The following is an 18,361-nucleotide window of genomic DNA, read 5'->3' on the forward strand; positions in this document are numbered from 1 at the left end:
AAATACTGGCCTGACATTCATTTCCACATGTTAACATTTATAATACTTAAGCATTTGTGAGATTTAAACCAAAAAAGAATTCAATACTAATTATTGGAGAGAAATTTTAATGCAAATCTTTAGCAAACGAAATGTTATTTATGTAAGCATTTCACAATGAAATTAAAAAAATCTCACACAATTTATATCAATTATGTGAGAAACAAACTTTTCTTGATGATGTATATAGGTCACATGAGATCGCAAATTAGATTAAGTAAATAAAAATATATTCTCACTAACCACTTACATATTTAGATAAAGTGGTGACACACTTTATCAAGAACGTTGTATAAATTATTTGTTCCTTGGTGAACCATACAGAGAATGCTATGAGCTTTTTAAGTCACGATGTAACCTTAGTCGTTAAGAATTGTTCTATTTCTATATCATAATAAATTAAATTTTACTGGTTTCATAGGAAGTGCCTGGAAACTGCAAAGGCTCTTTCCCTGAAGGGCATCTATCATTTCCAAATAGATAAAAGTGTTTTATTAAATGTCTTTTTTTGGTGTGGTCTCATATTTAACGAAACAGTCCACTGGCCAAAAAGTCAAAATTTGATAAGCAGCAATACAGCATCATGATTTTGCTACATTGTAATGTAATGATCCAGTATACATGGCGTTGATTAATTTACAATTGTTGTCCTTATATGACAATAAATTCATAACTTTAACAATTACTCCCTTCGATACTAGATTATTTGTTGTGATTTCTAAAAGTGGTTATCTTAAATTAGTATTTGTCATTTTTAAAAAAAATTTAAAAAATAATTATTTATTTTTTTATTTCATCTTTAGTAGTAATTGTTATTAAAAGAATAGATATTTAAGAAAGAGAAAATATATCATAAAACATAAATAAGGATAAAATATTATAAATTTTTCCTAATTAATATTTTATGAGGAAGGGGAGCCTTGGAGTATCTGGTAAAGTTGCTGCCATGTGACCAGGAGGTCACGGGTTCAAGCCTTGGAAACAGCCTCTGGCAGAAATACAAGGCAAGACTGCGTACAATAGACCCTTGTGGTCAGGCCCTTCCCCGGACCCCGCGCATAGCGGGAGCTTTAGTGCACCGGGCTGTCCTTTTTTTAATATTTTATGAGCACATAAAAAAATATGACAAATAATTAAAGACCGAAGGAGTATATGGTAATTATAGAGATTGGTGTCTGGCTATTAGGAAATAAAAGTAATTCAATTTCTTCTAGACTAAACTAATGCTTCTAAGTTGAGCAAATGTTAATGAAATTCTTACAATGACATTATGACATCAGTTTCCGATAAAATTCTGTACATTTTATTTTTTGTACTTTTTTTGGGGTAGTCAGTTTCTTTGCATTTACAGTAATTTAGTTCTTTGCCTTTTTCTTCTTATTTGATTTATGGTCGTTATAATTCTAGAAAATCTGTTACATGTAAAAACATTTAGTTTTAACTTAGTTCGTAATTATTCATCACTACTTAATTTAATTATATCAAAATATCCTAATAAACTACGTTTTTTCTTAAAAAATAATCCACTTGATAGTGTTATGCAATAATATAATTATTGCAATATGTGCAAGCACGGGCCCAACAAATATTATTCTATTTATTTCAATTTATGTGACATATTTATAATTTTAAAAGTCTAACTAAATTTTTCATAGGTCTCTACAAAAGATGTTTAGAGGCAGACTTGGTTTCTATACATTGGCAGAAGGAACACATTGGCAGTATTAAGTTGATAAAAGAGGAAATCTTTCTGAGGAAGCACAGGAGGTTCTTCGATGATAAGTGCAACCTATTTTGGAAGATCATTTATGTCTCGTAGAAAGACAACTGATAACAATTTCATCATCTAATCTTATGGTAGATGGAACATCTGTTTTACTTGTGTCTTCTTTCCGAGCAGCAATAAAGTAGTAGAAGGAGCCAGCACAATGAACAGCGAAAAGAGTCAGCTGGGGAATTGCAGCATAGGTAATCAGAACCAAATGTCCACTACCAAGAATAATGTTGTTTCCCAAACCTAATTTCCTTTAGCTTTGGTCCCTTTCCTATTATGTAGACAAAAAGATGCGGCAACATGGGGAAACAGAATCTCCAATAACATTCAAACAACATTTTGTACCAAGAAGCTTTTACCAAGCACCAAATATCACACGAATGAGTTGCCAAGTTTCAATTTCGATAGAATTTTGATTCAAAAATGCACATTGTAGTAAAACTATCATTATATCTATTGTTTTTAAAGTGTATTGTGCCAAGTCATGAATATAAGGAGAAGTGAAAATGTTAGGATTTCTATAGAGACGAAGATGAAAAATGTGTGAACTTAATCCTGGAAACAAACTATAGAAACCAATAAGTACTTTAGAGAGAAGTAAAAGTGTGTGATTTAATGTTGTAGGCAACTTTGCTGAAGGCAAAATGGCTAAACACGAAAAGACAGAGATACAAAGATAAGGTAAAACTCAAAGGCAGATTCAATTTGCTGCAATCACATAAATTAGCCATAAACGTATTTACTTTGGCGCATATTAAATTTTGGTCATGGCGTAATCATCATTCATCGTGAGCAATTTCTTTACAACAATTGTGCAAGTTCGTCCAGACAAAGTACAATCAAAATTGAATTTGCAGATAGTAAACCTCACAATCACAAATTGCTGTGGGCCGAACTCTCTGAAATGGGATAGGAAAGGAAAGGCCCGTTATGCCCTTTTAGATGACACAGGCATGTCAAAGTCCTGTGTGCTTATTCCCCTTTAGCATATAGGAGAATGTATATCATATCATATAAAGAAAGCTCTGCCAACAAAAACAAAAAACGCTAGTTGCTTTCTTTCATTTATTTTAATTTAAGCGGATATAGTTATTTGAGACAAATATTTTGAAATTAGTCGAAACATGTGTAAACTGGCCGGGTATCAGGGTTATTAACAAAAACCTTGGCAAAAAAAACAAAAACAAAAACAATTGAAAAAACTAACAAAAATGGGACGGACAAAAAAAGATTTAGTTAATTTAATTCAATTGTATAATTTAAAAATCAAATTAATTGATTTAGTTTCTTTTTTAGGAGAAAATTAAACTCATAAAAATCATGATATTCAAATTCCAATTTTTAAGAAAATATAATATATAAATGTGTCTTTTAACTTGGTCTCAACTCATATTTATGTTCTTCAATTTTGAATGTACATAAGTAGACACTTAAAATTTATATAGAGTTGAACAAATAGACACATATGTTCTAAGTGACGTAATACATATAAAATGTCACATAGATACGAGTTATCATGTATGATACATGTATCTGCTTATTCAATTTATACAAATTTAAATATTAATTTGTGCGCGGGTCAAAATAATGGTGTATACTGTATATTATGCTATAAAAAATACAAGTTGAATCGCGAGAAAGAACAAGAAAAGAGTTGACGAGAGGGAAGTCCAGTCTACGTAGGCATACGGAGAGGAAACGGTCCAAAATGCGACAATGGTTGGGTAATTTCAAAAAGTCTAAACATTCACGCTTCTTTGTGGAGTATATAAAAAAGGGATCCCCTGTATCTTTAGTTCTTAGATTTTTTGTACACTTTTATCTTCTTCGGATTTTCAGGTACTGCACTTTCATCTATTCTGTTTTTCAGTTATGGTGCTTTTTTTTCTTTCTCTAAATTGTGTATTTTCTCTGAGTTCTAAATTTCAATTCATGAATTTATTGAGTTTTACGAAGGAAAAAGAAGGATCTTTTTGCTCATACGGGTCGTTTCAAACTTCATTCAGTGATATGCTTCTGTTCTATTCTTGCTGTACTTTTTGTGTGTATTTTTTATTGTCAGGAATTATGTCATTTGGAGCTATCTTACCTACTCTTTAGGGAAAACCCCTTTTGCTTTCTTGCTATATTCTGGGTTTGTTTTTTGGGTTTTCTTACTATATGATTTGTGGGTATCAATCGGGAATATTCTTAAATTTCTGCTTGGTTAAAGGATGATTGCTGGAATTTGCTTCTATACAAGAAAAACTTGAAATTCAGTGTTTTGTTATGCTGGAGATGTAAATAGAACTGGACTTATATATCCCCTAAATTTTCGATATTATTCTTGGTCCTTGATGTTGGATTTTGGATGAACAGAGTTTGACTTAGGTAACTCAATTTCTCAACTACCACCAAGCTATCCTCGCTTGTCTGTGTTATTTGAATGGAACTGGTCCAAATAGAGAGAGATGCTCTTGGGTTTCCTCTTTCATTATCATAGCTAAATTTGAGAAGGATGAATCAACCCGAGTAAAAGTAAGACCCCTTGACTTGAATGAATTTGGCTTCTCTTAGCCATAAATTAAAAAAAAAAAGCTTATTGATTCGATTGATCCCATTTCATTTATTTGGGTGAGAAGGAGGCTGTGAGTCACCTGGGCTATGGATCTTTCCATTGTCTGATTCTCGAAATCACTCTTAAAAGAAAAAAGAGGCCCGCGGTTCTAGACCCACAAATGAATAGGAAGTACTTGGGATTGAGATGAAGTTGTTTATTATTGTTGTTGTAGTATTATATTAGTATTGCATACTTGATTTTGGACTTCTCCATTACTTATCAGTGCTATTTCTCTAAATAAAGCTTGGTTTGAGTCTTTCTTGCTATCTTTTGTGTGTTGTCTGCTCCTGATCTTTTATGTTCTAGCTGATGTTCCGTTGTGATCTTTAACTGAATTGCCTCCTTGTACGTGTCTCACAGTAACAGACTAACAGTTGCCTCTATTATAACGTTTGCTTAATAGTTTGATTGTATCTCTTTCTGCAGATAATTTCTTAATCTAGCAGGTCCATCCCCGTGGGATTACTTTCTATCTATCAAAAAATGCATGGTCTTAAGAAGTCTCCCATACATTGGAGTGCTAGAAAAAAATCTGTGGATCCTGTGGCCCATAGTAATCCTGGATCAAATCCCTTTGATTCCGACGATGATTCTGAGAAGAAGCAAACTGTAAAACCATCAAGGAGAACATCATCGGAGCCTTCTGCAGCTACCCCAAATTTGAGTACAAACCTTTTTGATGATGATGAAGTTAAAGAGACTCCTTCACATGCTTTCTCAACTTCAACAGCAAGAAGTAAATACAAGAATGATTTCCGGGAGTCTGGAGGATTTGAGAACCAAACTGTAGAGGAGTTGGAAAACTATGCCGTCTACAGGTCAGAAGAGACTACAAAATCTGTTAATAGCTGCCTGAAGATTGCAGAAGACATGCGAGGGGATGCAACAAAAACTTTGATAACTTTACATCAACAAGGAGAACAAATTACAAGAACCCATATGACTGCAGCAGACATCGACCATGATCTTAGCAGGGTATGACTTGTTTAGTTCATTCATATAAGTTTTTTTCTAGTTCGCAAAAGCAGACATAATTGTGGTCAAACATTACATGTAATTATCTTAAATTAAAGGCCCATATTAGTATGCTTTATGTTTCTGCTAATTTTTGTAGTCATTTCATGAAGCACCTTTCTTCACTAACTTATTTCTGTATTTACTGTTTGAGTTCCTATTTTCATGTCCGTTCATTTTAAGATGAAACTTCTTCTATTGTCCATTTTGCTTTCAGAAGGAGATATAGATTTATGTATACATAACTAGTCTGTTTTTACCCTTCCGCCTAGAAGTACTTACGCCCTTAAAGATGTCTCTTGAACTGATAAGTTCTTCATTACATGTACTTATTACAACAACAAAAAAATCATTGCATGTTTTGCATCTAATTGCTTTTTGCAGCTGTTTTTGCAATTGTTACCTGTTATCCTTGTGAGACTTATGTTTGAATATAATTTCAGGGTGAAAAACTCTTGGGGAGTCTTGGAGGCATGTTTTCTAGGACTTGGAAGCCAAAGACGAATCGTCCAATTACAGGGCCCGTTATCACAAGAAGTAGCTCATTTTATTTTTGTTCTTCTTATTCATTTACTATTATTTGAAGATCGTGATGGAAAAGTGATGGATTTTGAAAGTAGTAGTAACAGAAAGGTTGAGTCAACTGACAATGATAGCTAGTTTGATCTCTGTTAATGTGGTGCAGTGTCAGATGATCCAGTTCAAAGAAGGGGCAACCACTTGGAGCAGAGGGAGAAATTAGGATTGAGTTCTGCACCTAAGGCAAGGTCAAGTTCACGGACACCACCCCCAGAGCCTACAAATGCACTGCAGAAAGTTGAGGTATGTTCATGTGACTCGGGACAAAATAGAGAATACTGTTACAAGTCTCCTTAAATAAAAAAAATAATAAGGAAGTTCTCGAGAGTCCAAATCCAAATACACCCTAAACCTGCAACTATCGAACATGCAGGGCACTATTGATTAATTTGGGTCACATTTAAGGCCCATGGCTTGGAATTTTTCTTTTCTGCATCTTTCCTCACTTCTAGCATTTTGACACCTTTTCATCTAATGTTTCTCACTAACGCTCAAGATGCAATTTTTCGGTTAACATTCATGTTAAAGAGTAAATTACAAAGTAATTACGTTCATTTCTCTTCCTTTTTCTTTTTATTCTAGAGTTACGTTGTTATATTTCCATCGTTTATAGGAAGATTTAATTCCAGAAACTCAACTCCTCCACCACTTTTATCTAAATGATGAGCAAGGAAATATGAGTACAGGAAAAAGACAAGTGGATCTAATGGAACTTCTTGGGCTCTGTCTACACGTGTTTGGGGGATAGTCTATCTATTTGTGTTCATGAAAGGAGGAAATATAAAATTGAGTTGCTAGAGGGAATCATTGCATCTCATAAAGCTAAAGTACCTTGTTATCTCTGAGTGAAAAACTGAGAAAAAACCATATTCCATTTTCAAATGTGGCTTAATGTATGGAGTTTTTTTTAATAGAAGTTTACTTTTGTAACCCCAAAAGTGAATCAGCAAGGGTAGTAAAACAGTGTGATCCTTGCAGTACCGTAGTGTTCTTGAAAAGTTTGTGTTCTTTGTTATGCTTTGGGGTGTTGGACCTTGAGGTGGTTCTTATTGGTTCTGACATAAATTTTAAGTCCTAGTGGTGATGAAACGTTGTTCATTCTTCACTACCAGATTGAGGATTGAGCGTGTCTGTGCTCCTCCTTGTTTTTTCCTCTTCTTTCTTTCTTTGCTCGTTTCATGAATATGAATCGTAATATCAATTAAGCTAAATCTGTTGTTTCATTTGAATTTTTGACAGGCCGAGAAAGCAAAGCAAGATGATGGACTATCAGATCTCAGCGATCTGTTGGGGGAGCTCAAGAACATGGCTGTTGACATGGGATCTGAAATTGAGAGGTTAGTGTTACCAAATCCTTTTAAGCAGATTCCAATCTCTCCTTTCTTTTTCTCTCCCTCTTCCACCATCTCCTTATTGTGCTGTCACTGTTAAAGTACTGTGCTACTTAGTTGCTTTTTAGAATTATGTATATGCAACAACTACACCTCAATCCCAAGCAAGTTGACATCAGCTATATGAATTCTCACTGTTCTTGTCGCTTCATTTAAACCAGTCTTGGTCCTATATTACAAAATAAAATAAAATAAAAAATTCTCGAGCACTAGAAGTTCTCTAGGTTTTCTAAGAATTCTGTGTATGCTGTTGGATATTACAGGCAGAACAAGGCATTGGATCATGTTGAAGAGGACGTCGATGAGCTTGGTTTCAGAGTTGAAGGGGCCAACCAGAGGATTCATCGCTTGCTTCGAAAGTAAACCAGTAGACATCTGTCGGGGACCTGCTAATGAGCTTTCAGACATTAACTTCAGTTCTTTATCATTTCAACTATTCTTGAGTTATTCACAAATCCTTCTGTTATTTTGTGTTACTTTGTATTATACTTTTACAATATTATATGACAGTAAACCAAGTTAATTGTCTGATATTTGGAAGGCAGGACGAGATTGCTACTTCACCATTGTATACAAATAATTTTAAAACATAAATAAACTTACTGCTTTAGTAGTGAGGACATGGTTGAATATACTTTATGCTCAACATCCATTTTTCTTTGTTCCAATCAACCATTCAGTGAGTACCTCCTGGGTAATCAAACTAACAAAATTTGTATTGTCTAGCTTCCTTTAAAATGTATCTTTTTTCTCCTTACTTTATATGCAATGCGACATCCTAAGAGAGCATATAAAATGTTTGCTAGACAGCAATAACATCTAGATATAAACTTTTAGTATTTTGTCCCATGAAAACATCCAAAAGTACCAAGAGGAAACTCAACTATATCTAATTCTGCTAGTTGATAGACAACTTACATAGTTACATTACAAGACACATGTTGCAGGAAACACTAGTAGGGGGAGGGATTTATCTAGCCATATTAAACAAATTGACAGCTCAGTCCATTATAGCAAATACAATTGCTAAGGTATGAATAGATACAGTGCCAGATTATAGCTATTAGGCACAAGTATCTCCTAATCCTTATCTACAAACAGGAGAGCTAAAGTTTGGGAATACTATAAATTTGATGGACAAGGGGGCAACTAATATTGGAGACTTCAGGTTTACAAGGACTGGAGACAAACTTGGGATGTTCCCATTTTCTGTGAGTTGTAACGGTTTTCCATTCAAGAGCATGGTTCTGCTTTGAAGGTTCCCATCTAGTGGAGTCAGATGGTACTCTTCTCGTGATAATGTAACATCTGATGATTTCCTTCCAACCCATGAAATGGTTTTCTTAAGATGATAGAAAGTACTCTTGTGATTTGATTTCTCTTTGACATGCGAGGTGATGCTTGCACTAGATTCGATGTTGACTCCATAGTGAGTTTGGTTGCTTAGATTGATCAGGAGTAATGTCACACCTGCCTGCACAAAGGGAACACCAGGAAATTGAAAAGTTGAAGTCTTGTAAACTAGCTGGGAAATGCAAACCATTGGATGTTAATATGAAGGCTTCACGGAATATACACTAATGAGAATAACCAAATTACTGCAGTATGGCTAGTATAAAATGGGAACATTAGCTACCAGAAACGGGCTTCACCAAAATGCCACAAAATGGTTCGGTAGAAGGGTGTTCTTTTGTCCATTTTGATTGACTCGTTTATCTTAAGCAACATATAAGAAGCATAGGCGAGTACTCAGGTTCTAACGTATCCAAGAGCGGTTAGCTCAATTACCAAGGGAGAGACAGCATCATAGAAAAGAAAAAACTAGTTGAGACTGAATTGCATCAACTCCAATTATAACAATCAAAACATTTAAATAAAATACCTGCTATTATTACTCCTTCTGAAGTGTTAAATATATGGTCTTTACATGTTACAAGTTGAAATGGTCTAAATGATTAAAATCAAGAAAAACAGCTTGCTTCGTTAACTACACCTCAATCCTATAAGCGGCTACATGAATCCCTTATACCCATTCTGATCCATTCTATTCAAACTATTTAGTTTGGCTCTATACGAATCTGATATATCTATTTTCTCTCAATTCAGGCCATTTCATTCCAATGCTAATAATTTTCCGCTGATAAGCCTTTTATGGTGTTGGAACTTAGCATAAACTCTCTCACACTCGGACAGGGATGTGATGGGACACCTTGCCTATTTAACACTAACATGGATACCATGTTCAATATCTAGAGGTTTCAGCATATTATAACTATTATTATGCTGATAGCCAAGATGAGGGAAGCGAGATTGAGATGGTTTTGGCATGTGCAAAAGGAGGTGCGTCGACACCCCAGTGAGGAGGTGCGAGAAGCTGGTTCTAGGGGGTACGCAGAGGGGTAGGGGTAGGCCAAAAAAGTATTGGGGAGAGGTGATTAGACAGGACATGGCGCAACTTCATATTACCGAGAACAAGACTTTAGATAGGAAGGAGTGGATGTTGCGTATTAGGTTAAAAAGGGTAGTAGAGGTAGAGTATTGTCTTGCCTTGCAAGGTTTAGTGTCTGGTGTAGGACTAGTCGTGCCATTGTAGTTCTTGCCATATGTTGTTTGTTGTATTTCGATTATCACACTATTTTGCTGTTGTTATTGTTTCACTCTTGTAGACTGTATATTGCTTTTCTTATTAACCATTATGCTTTCTCCACTATCTTTTTCTTCTTTTATTTGGGATTGATGCACTTGATCCGCGGGTCTTTCGGAAACAGCCTCTCTACTTTCACGAGGTAGTGGTAAGGTTTGCGTACATTCTACCTCCCCATACCCTACTTTGTGGGATTTCACTGGGTATGTTACTGCTGGGCTTGAAGCTGATTATGCAAAGCTCATATAGTAGGGTTCTCATTGCATCTTTTTCCCCCTAACTAAAAGTGGGTGTGAAGTTTTAGTCTCTAAAAACAATTAGATTGAGCAGAAATGGGTGGAATCAATGCAACACAAGAAGTAATAATATTACTATTGATGATGAACAAGGTTTATAGAAGAGTGTTTAGGCATGTAAGTTTAAGACTTCCTTTTCAGGAAACCGTCAAATTACTTTCTGTGAAAGTTAATGTATCTCTAACCAAATGATGCATCTGAAATTCTGTGAGTAAATGATTCAGGAATCCACAGGGCTCTTACTCTATGTCTTGTACAGTGGGCATACGAGCGCAGATATGATGATGCATTGTTGCTAACAGCAAGAACTCCTTTTCCCATCAGCCGATGCCAAAGAAGTGCACTGTATTTGTTGAAAGACGAGGATAAAGATTTTGGATCAGATTATCAGGGACTTAACTAGAATTAGGGAAAATGTAATTTTTAATAGTAGAGAGAATCAACCATGGATTGGTAAGCCAATCGTCTCACCTATAATAATCAGGATTTGGGACAAATGTACTTGTGTCAAGGAGCCCATAGTTTCCACCAATAAAAGTCTGTCTGCAATATACTTTAGTGTGATACTTGGCTGCCATCCCAAGCTGATCCAAGTACCTAAATTTCATTTCAAGATAAAGCATGAACAAAAACAATTAACTGATTACTGAATGAAAAAAATTAAATCAAGTCAGCCAAGAAATTTACCAAAAACTGTTCACAAAGGTGTTAGACACGTTAGGACCTCCATTATTGAAGGCCCCACCAGATTCTCCAACCCAAGCTGAAGTCCAAGGACCATTGATTTCAATGGTTTGGCTAAGATTACTGAATGTGTCAACAATTTTATTCAAGTGCTGAGGATTTAAAATTTTGTTTACAAGATTGAGGTCAGATCCTGAAACAGAAATTTTATGGTTTTATTTAATGGAGTAACATGAGCAAATTGGCTTACAAATCTAGAGAACACAAGTAGTAATGTAACTTTATACACAAATAGAACACCTCACTGTCCTCACTAACACTTACAAGAAAAAGATAGATAGCTAGATAAAGTTAATCATACAACTATCAGAGCAGCTGGTCATACTTCGAATTTAACAGAAGTAAATACTAACATTTATGTTAATGAAATGTGCTGTCAATGATAATGTCGGTTGACAAATTTGAATTTATCTAATTTCGTTCCATCAACTAGTTCTCTCTTACTATATGGTTCCCAACCTCCTAATGATGTCAATAGCTAGTGCTACATTCTAAGTGACAAATAATTTTTGTAGAAGACACGAAAAAACTTTTTATAAACTGAAACAAATCGAGCCAGGAAAATGTAGTCAATGCTTAGATTTGATGTGATCATCCTTGCGCTAGATTTATTAAATTAATAGAGGCTTTCATACAGTGGCAAGCTACCCATAAAACTTTATGCTAGCTTACCTGGACCAAGATTATATATATGATGAGTCAAGGCATCGACAGTGCCTGGCCCTGACACCTCAAGGAATGTCTCATACCACTCTTTATCGTAGAATCCTCCTGGTGCTAAGAGAAGTGGTCGGGGTTGGAAATGCTTATATAATCGGTCTATGAGATTGTTAAGATGGATAACATCTTCTCCGTATTGTTCAGCATCAACCTTTGCACCAATCCCCTTACCACTCAACTCATTTCCTGCAAACCAAGCGGAACCATTGTTTAAGGGAATCCAATTTCTATTAAACAAGCGATTTACAAAGAAAAGAGAGAAGGAAATTGTCAGCAATTATACCAAATTCCCATGAGTGTATTTGGTAGCCCTTGGAAACAGTGTAATCTATGAAATCATGGGCGTTGCTGGAATCCCAATTCCCTTCCCAGACACGCTTACTGGTTCGCTGCCTCCCTCGCAATGCATTCAGGCCAAAGGTCACAAGTGCTCTGCAGCATAAGCAGTAAAACTGGGATGAACTTCACTTTGTTGAAGTGACCACCTCATGTAAAAGCTAAGGTATTAATAGGTAGGGGACACTTTTATTTATGTCATTATGCCTTAACACACTGCTCACATGCAGGCCCAATGCTCTTTTATTCTTTGCCAAGCACGTGGAAATAGTTCATGTTAAAAGAGGTAGTAAACTTGAAATCAGGACCTTTGTTTGGATCTAATACCATGTTGAATTGACTACCATTAGAGAGAGTACACTTATATTTACTTCATAGTATATATGTCTTAACAAATTCAAAGAATTTTAAGTAAGTTATGACATACTCGTAGAAGAAAATTGGAACAAGAAAGCAGTACAAAAAATTCATAACTCACCCTGTCTTATTGAAAAAGTTATTTAGCTCATCCCATCTATCCATTTGTAAGCATCCATTTGAAAATCCAAACAACTCATCCCCCTGCTTGGTAAACGGATGGCAAGGAGACTCCAAATTGCCCACATCATATATTATTCGGTTTTGCAAAGAACCTCCAAGTCGTAATCTCAAATGATTGAAAGCTTCACCACCAAATTAGCAGTCAGAACAGATGAGAAATCAATGAGCATTCTGAAGAAGCATTAAGTCTAATTTGCTCAATGTTGCAAATAGATGGTTCATTTGATGTTTAAGGTGAAGTTATAGAGTTTACCAATCAAATTTTTTTAATTAGAATAAGAACAACAAGATCTCAAATATTAAGGTAAAGTTATAACATGATGGGAACATGCAAACCTTGAATAGAATTTGCCAGAAAGGGGTGAGACAAATCCTGAAAAAATCAAAAGAAAATAATGAATGCTAACTGTGCTGTTAGCAAAGCAATATATGCCCATAATATCAATTAGTACTAGAACTTTACCAGATTTATCAGAGATGCCGAGCCCCAAGGGCATTCGTTGTAGTTACACTTTTCTTTAGGCCACCAGTCAAGGGTAGCACAAACATAATTATCATCTGTCTCAGCAATTTTTGCAGTTCCATGAATCACAAATTCTGTATCTTCAATTATTTGTGCCAGAAATGCAGGAGACAGTGCCAGAAAGATCAACAAGAAGGGTGGGAAGCCCATTGCTTTTAACCTGCTCAGCTTCACCCCTCTTTGAACACGGTCATAGGCTGTAACAGACGAGGATACAATAAATGTTAAAGAGTCTAAGAGAAGTTCAAGAAAAATAGAAGAACTTTTACATGAATGACAATGAGGAAAAATATGACTTTTTCATCAGAAAACTAGCAATTCGCTGATTATCTTAACAAAATAAACTTCATTTTGTCATTCCGTATTTAAGGCTCCTTCAGTCATAGGCAGAACCAAAATTCTCTCTAAGGGATTCAAAATATAAAGAAGTAAACATACAAAGAAGTCAAGGAGGTTCAATATCTAATATATACATGAAAAATAATTTTGACGGTATATATAATGTAATTTTCCACAAACAAACCCCCTTCCGGTATCCTAGCTCTGCCGAGCCCTTCAGTATCTTGAGGTAGCGACAACTAGTTTACATATTATGCCTTTCTGAAAACTATGAATTCAATCTATTTCCATTGATTGGATAAAATGAACCTAACATAATCTCAAAAAATCAAAAGCAGATTAACAAAACATGAACATGAAATGTGGATGCAAACCAAATTGCTTTTCTTGGTCAGATATTACAGAAGCTCAAAAACAAAACTGGACAAGTGCAGATAATTAGTTACACTTTCTAAGTACTAAAGGACAATTAATCATGAAATATGGATTGTAAAACTCAAAATTAAAAAGATAAATGAGTACTTAATCATGAAATATGGATTGTAAAACTCAATATTAAAAAGATAAATGAAAATTAACCAATCAAAATCAGCTAACTAGAACTAGATCCAACAATCACAATTGAATACAAAAACAATAAAAAGCTAAGATCTTTCATAGCTTTCATACATACCTGAAAATTGAACTGAACCCAGATGAGAAATACCCTCAAACACTACAAGAATTAGACAATACTAGAGCACAAGTTCCAAAAAGAAAGAAAAAGCAACACTGATAATGTGCAGCAGCCTCTGTGCCAAAAAGGGGCAAGCTTTATCTGATAGTACCTTGTGGTGGGGGGAAAAGAACAAGAAAAGCGTGTGAAATGAAAAAGGGTAAGTTTCAGATTTCTCAAATTGTATCAGCTTAAGTTTGGAGCTTTTTGTAAGGGGTGTTAACTAGCAACAATTAGCACTCCTTCATTCAAGAATTAAGGGATTTTTGGTACAAAACAGTTGCCATTCTTGAAGTTCAGACAGTTGATCTGAGAAAGAGGAAATATAGACAAAATTTGTAATGAATGAGGTGTCAAATGCATGAGCAGAGTCAAATTGTTTGTTGGATTTGCCGTTGTGAGGTGTCTTAAGCTTAAAGTGTTTGTCGTTAGCAATGGCTTACTGTCAAAAAGGAAATCAGCAATGGCTGAGAGATACAACTACACAAGTAGCTTCTTCGTTTTTTCAGAAATGTATTTTTATCACAATTGAGTAAGATTTGGTTCAACTTGGTCAACATCAGTCAAATCCCAAAGCATGCTAATCTGTCAAGTTTTTTCATTCCTATGAATTAACTTTAACATTAAAACCAACTGCCTCATTTAGTCTTTCTTTTAACAGTTAACGGATATTTTTATACCAATTTTTTAAAAAAAATATATACTTAAAACTATCTAATTTATAAAATATCTAATTTTATAGAGCAATTACGAGTTCACATACCCCATTTTAGACTATAAATTCACCACTAGTGAATGTGTCACTATTCGTCTGGAAATCTTCTAATTGTTATAATGAGATGTTGATGTTGTTATATATGTATATTAATATTTTGTATTAAGAAAAAGTGAATGTATTTGTTAACTAATCTAACAAAAAAATAGAAAAAGTATGAATGTAAAAAAAAAAAAGAAGCAAACATCAGTGTCCGTATTTGTGAAGTTATAACCATAATTTAAATTAAAAAAAATAGATGAAGGTGAAAAAAGCAAACACCGATAATCTGTATTCGTAAAGTTATGATCATATGGAAAAGTTATGGATATATATCGTTTGATTAACTAATTTATTGATAATGTCAAAATATATATAATATAGACATTGTAAGTGTATGTTGTGTATAAATATTTACATTTTATGTATATTTTGTATAATATATACACAACCTATGAATTGGTTTGTAGGTCACTTATAATTTTTATTTTATTCTTGTGTTTTGACATTTTTACATGGTATCTCATTTTTATGCATAAGAGATCTAAAATTGTTATTTCCTCCAATTCATTTTGTAAATGGCTAAGAAATCTTAATTACTCTATACTTTATACATATTTTGTAAATCAATTGGCCGAAGTGCTTAGGGTCCTAACTCCTAATTATCCTTAAATTGGCTGTACCGCGTTTGGGTTGCTATTCACTGGTTGGTTTGGTCCATGAAATATTGTACGAACAATTAGGACTTTTAGGTCCAGTCTTGTAAAATTACAGTTGGTCTTTTTACTTGAGGCCCAAAGTACTTATCCATTTGGACTCTTGGGCCTAACCATAGGCCCACATCAACCCAAGAAAACTCCGAACAGATACTTTCCCTGCAGCATGCAACAGAAACAAGACATACCTTTCCTCCAATATCATCTTACACTGAAAAAACAAAGTCAAGAAAAAAGAAAAAGACTACCAATTTGGTTAAAGCTTGTCTTTTTATCTTTGCCTCCTAAGCGCACTACGAATTTGGTAGAATCCAGTATTTTAATTCTAGATCAAACCTTATATATATATGTACAAAAAGTAATATTAATAAATATAGCTAGATATACAATTCAGAAAGCAGGAAGTGTACATTCTTGATTCGCCACAAGGGTGTTGAGAAAATAATGTATAGGAAAGTAAGATTAAAAAGTACATTGCTTTTGCAAAATGTTATTCCAAACACCTCTTTGCACAAACAGCAAATGAAACATCTCATTTAAGAAGAAAAGGCAGCACATTAGTCCCCTTCTTTAAAAGAAAACTCTACTTACTTTCTGTTTAATTTTTTCTCAAGTTTTAGAAAGTGTCATCAAAAAAGGATTAGCATTTGGAGGACATAAATAAACTTCAGCAAGCTTGCCTTTTTCCAAAAATAGAACCAAATACTACTCCTGTCTGGTTCTTGATTTTCAAGATTTTTTAACCAACTGTTTCTTTTTTGTATCTGGTATATATTTTACATCAAGGCTGACTTTGTTTTTTAAGCCAAAAATGCACATAGACAAGATTTAATAGTAGCTAAATTTTCATCAGCAGGCACCAGAACAGGAACCTGCAGTAATACTAATTGTTTAGCCAGATGAAAAGAAACATTTATGACTTGGGCGATGGAGAATTTGCAGCAGCAATTGCAGCTACCGCGTTTGCTATATGTTCCCTTGAAGAAAATGCTGGCTCTCAATATCAGACAAAAACAAGAGGACCTGTTATTAGGCCAGCAGAAGCAGGTAAATGTCAACACTGTATACATAATTTTCCCTGGATTATATAGCATGTTAGTTACCATTTCCGTTAGTGACCTGTTTGTGTAAATATCTTCTACATTGTATGTGCATAGAACTTAAAAAGTCATTTTTCCTTAGCAAGCTATTATGAGGATAAATTGCTTAACATGTTCTATTTGAAGCTCCAATGAGAAGGCCATCCACGATGAATGGTAAAACTTCAGCAGAAATAGTGGCCATAACTCCTGCTGCTAATGATAAAATGCAAAAGGGAATTTCAAGAGGAAGCAGAACTGCTGAAAACAAAGCTGATGCTTGGGAGAAAGCTCAGATAGCCAAAATAAGAAAGCGGTACACTTTGACTATTGATTGTTCTTTATGTTATTGAAGTTGATGATTTAAAATCACCTATAAGACACTTTTTAAATCTTTTGTTGCAAGACATACTACAATTAGATGTATCTTAATAAGATATATTCCCAAATTTCAGACATGATGAACTTGTTTCTGCGCTTCTTGCTTGGGAGAATCAAAAGAAGATGATGGCGAAACAACAAATGGAAAGGAGAAAGGTTAGTGTACTCTCCAAGTTTTTGAGCTGTCATAGTGCTATTTGAAATGATTGTTTTCGGTAAATTGTAGAATCAAGTGGAGCTTGCTATGAAAAGGAATTTGCAGCATTACAAGAACAAACTAGTGAGGATTGATCAGATTGCCAACGGAGCAAGAACACAAGCAGAAGAGAAAAGAAGATATGAAGAATCTAAAGTGAAAGAAAAATCAAATAAGATTAGATTAACAGGGACTGGACCTGTTACATGTTACTGCTTCTAACTGTAAAAAAGTGTACAAAACCCGAAAATGAATCCTGATCTGAAACTCTATTAACACAAGAATTATACTCACTCATTGTTTTTATATTGAAATCTTTCCTAAGATTTTTTGCCCCTGCAGTGTGCAATGATCGGTAAATAGCAATCGAAATGCATTAATTCTGTTGTGCTGCATGTTATTACTAGACGATATGTACGAAAGAAAAAACAACGTAACTCATGCCAATCAAGTGTTTTAGGTGATAATTGCTGCTATTGTTCTGTGTTTTAAGACTTGCACAAAACTATCACCGATTTGACATGTTTACGCGTTACTTGTTCCTGGAAGAATCTATATTTTCATAGGCTAAACCTTTTCATACACAATTAATAGAGTCCTTCTTGACATATTTTGCAACCTCTCAAACAACATGCTGTCTCCTGCTTCTGTTGACATTCATAAACTTCGATTGATAAACTACACTCACTGTTGCTCAAAAGTAAAATTTTGTCATTTTCATTTGATAATCTATGTATGCTAATGAGCATGCAAAATTCAAAGGTGGACCTTTTTGTGCCTGATGATGGACCAATACAGTAACATGTAACCAACTGGCTGTCTCAAATAAAATGCCAACAGTAGCATTATAGCTAACACGGGAAGACTTAGAACCACAATTTTTTCTTCTCAGAAGCCAGCAGGGCTAGCTAGAGACAGGGACTTCTATCTCAATCATTAGGTGAACCCTAGTGTCTGATGTCGGTAAATTACCTGTACCCGG

General features: G+C 34.6%; 3 protein-coding genes across 5 annotated transcripts; 2 read left to right on the forward strand and 1 right to left on the reverse strand.

Moving 5' to 3' along the window:
• Positions 1-3,486: 3,486 nt before the first annotated feature.
• On the forward strand, positions 3,487-8,013 carry LOC129898620 (SNAP25 homologous protein SNAP33-like). The gene is made up of 6 exons (XM_055973228.1): positions 3,487-3,652; positions 4,839-5,387; positions 5,870-5,963; positions 6,112-6,248; positions 7,245-7,342; positions 7,660-8,013. Exons 2-6 carry the CDS (start codon positions 4,896-4,898, stop codon positions 7,757-7,759), a joined length of 921 nt encoding a protein of 306 aa, XP_055829203.1. The 5' UTR covers positions 3,487-3,652; positions 4,839-4,895; the 3' UTR covers positions 7,760-8,013.
• A 248-nt stretch (positions 8,014-8,261) lies between these two features.
• On the reverse strand, positions 8,262-14,828 carry LOC129898619 (heparanase-like protein 2). The gene is made up of 10 exons (XM_055973227.1): positions 14,212-14,828; positions 13,140-13,396; positions 13,013-13,049; positions 12,615-12,798; positions 12,084-12,232; positions 11,753-11,986; positions 11,024-11,213; positions 10,808-10,933; positions 10,580-10,679; positions 8,262-8,870 (listed from the first exon to the last, which is right to left on the reverse strand). The coding sequence occupies exons 2-10, from the start codon at positions 13,347-13,349 to the stop codon at positions 8,484-8,486; spliced, it is 1,617 nt and encodes a 538-aa protein (XP_055829202.1). The 5' UTR covers positions 13,350-13,396; positions 14,212-14,828; the 3' UTR covers positions 8,262-8,483.
• Positions 14,829-16,108: 1,280 nt separating this feature from the next.
• Positions 16,109-17,685, forward strand: LOC129900599 (remorin 1.4). Of its 3 annotated transcripts, none has more exons than XM_055975610.1 (5): positions 16,109-16,179; positions 16,580-16,770; positions 16,950-17,118; positions 17,258-17,339; positions 17,410-17,685. In XM_055975610.1, exons 2-5 carry the CDS (start codon positions 16,623-16,625, stop codon positions 17,599-17,601), a joined length of 591 nt encoding a protein of 196 aa, XP_055831585.1. In that variant the 5' UTR covers positions 16,109-16,179; positions 16,580-16,622; the 3' UTR covers positions 17,602-17,685. The 3 variants fall into 3 exon arrangements, with proteins under 3 accessions (XP_055831585.1, XP_055831584.1, XP_055831583.1); XM_055975609.1 differs by lacking the exon at positions 16,109-16,179 and adding an exon at positions 16,202-16,490 and having other exon boundaries at positions 16,577-16,770; XM_055975608.1 differs by lacking the exon at positions 16,109-16,179 and adding an exon at positions 16,202-16,490.
• Positions 17,686-18,361: the final 676 nt, after the last annotated feature.

Source organism: Solanum dulcamara, chromosome 8 (genome assembly GCF_947179165.1).
Source record: "Solanum dulcamara chromosome 8, daSolDulc1.2, whole genome shotgun sequence".
NCBI lineage: Eukaryota > Viridiplantae > Streptophyta > Magnoliopsida > Solanales > Solanaceae > Solanum > Solanum dulcamara.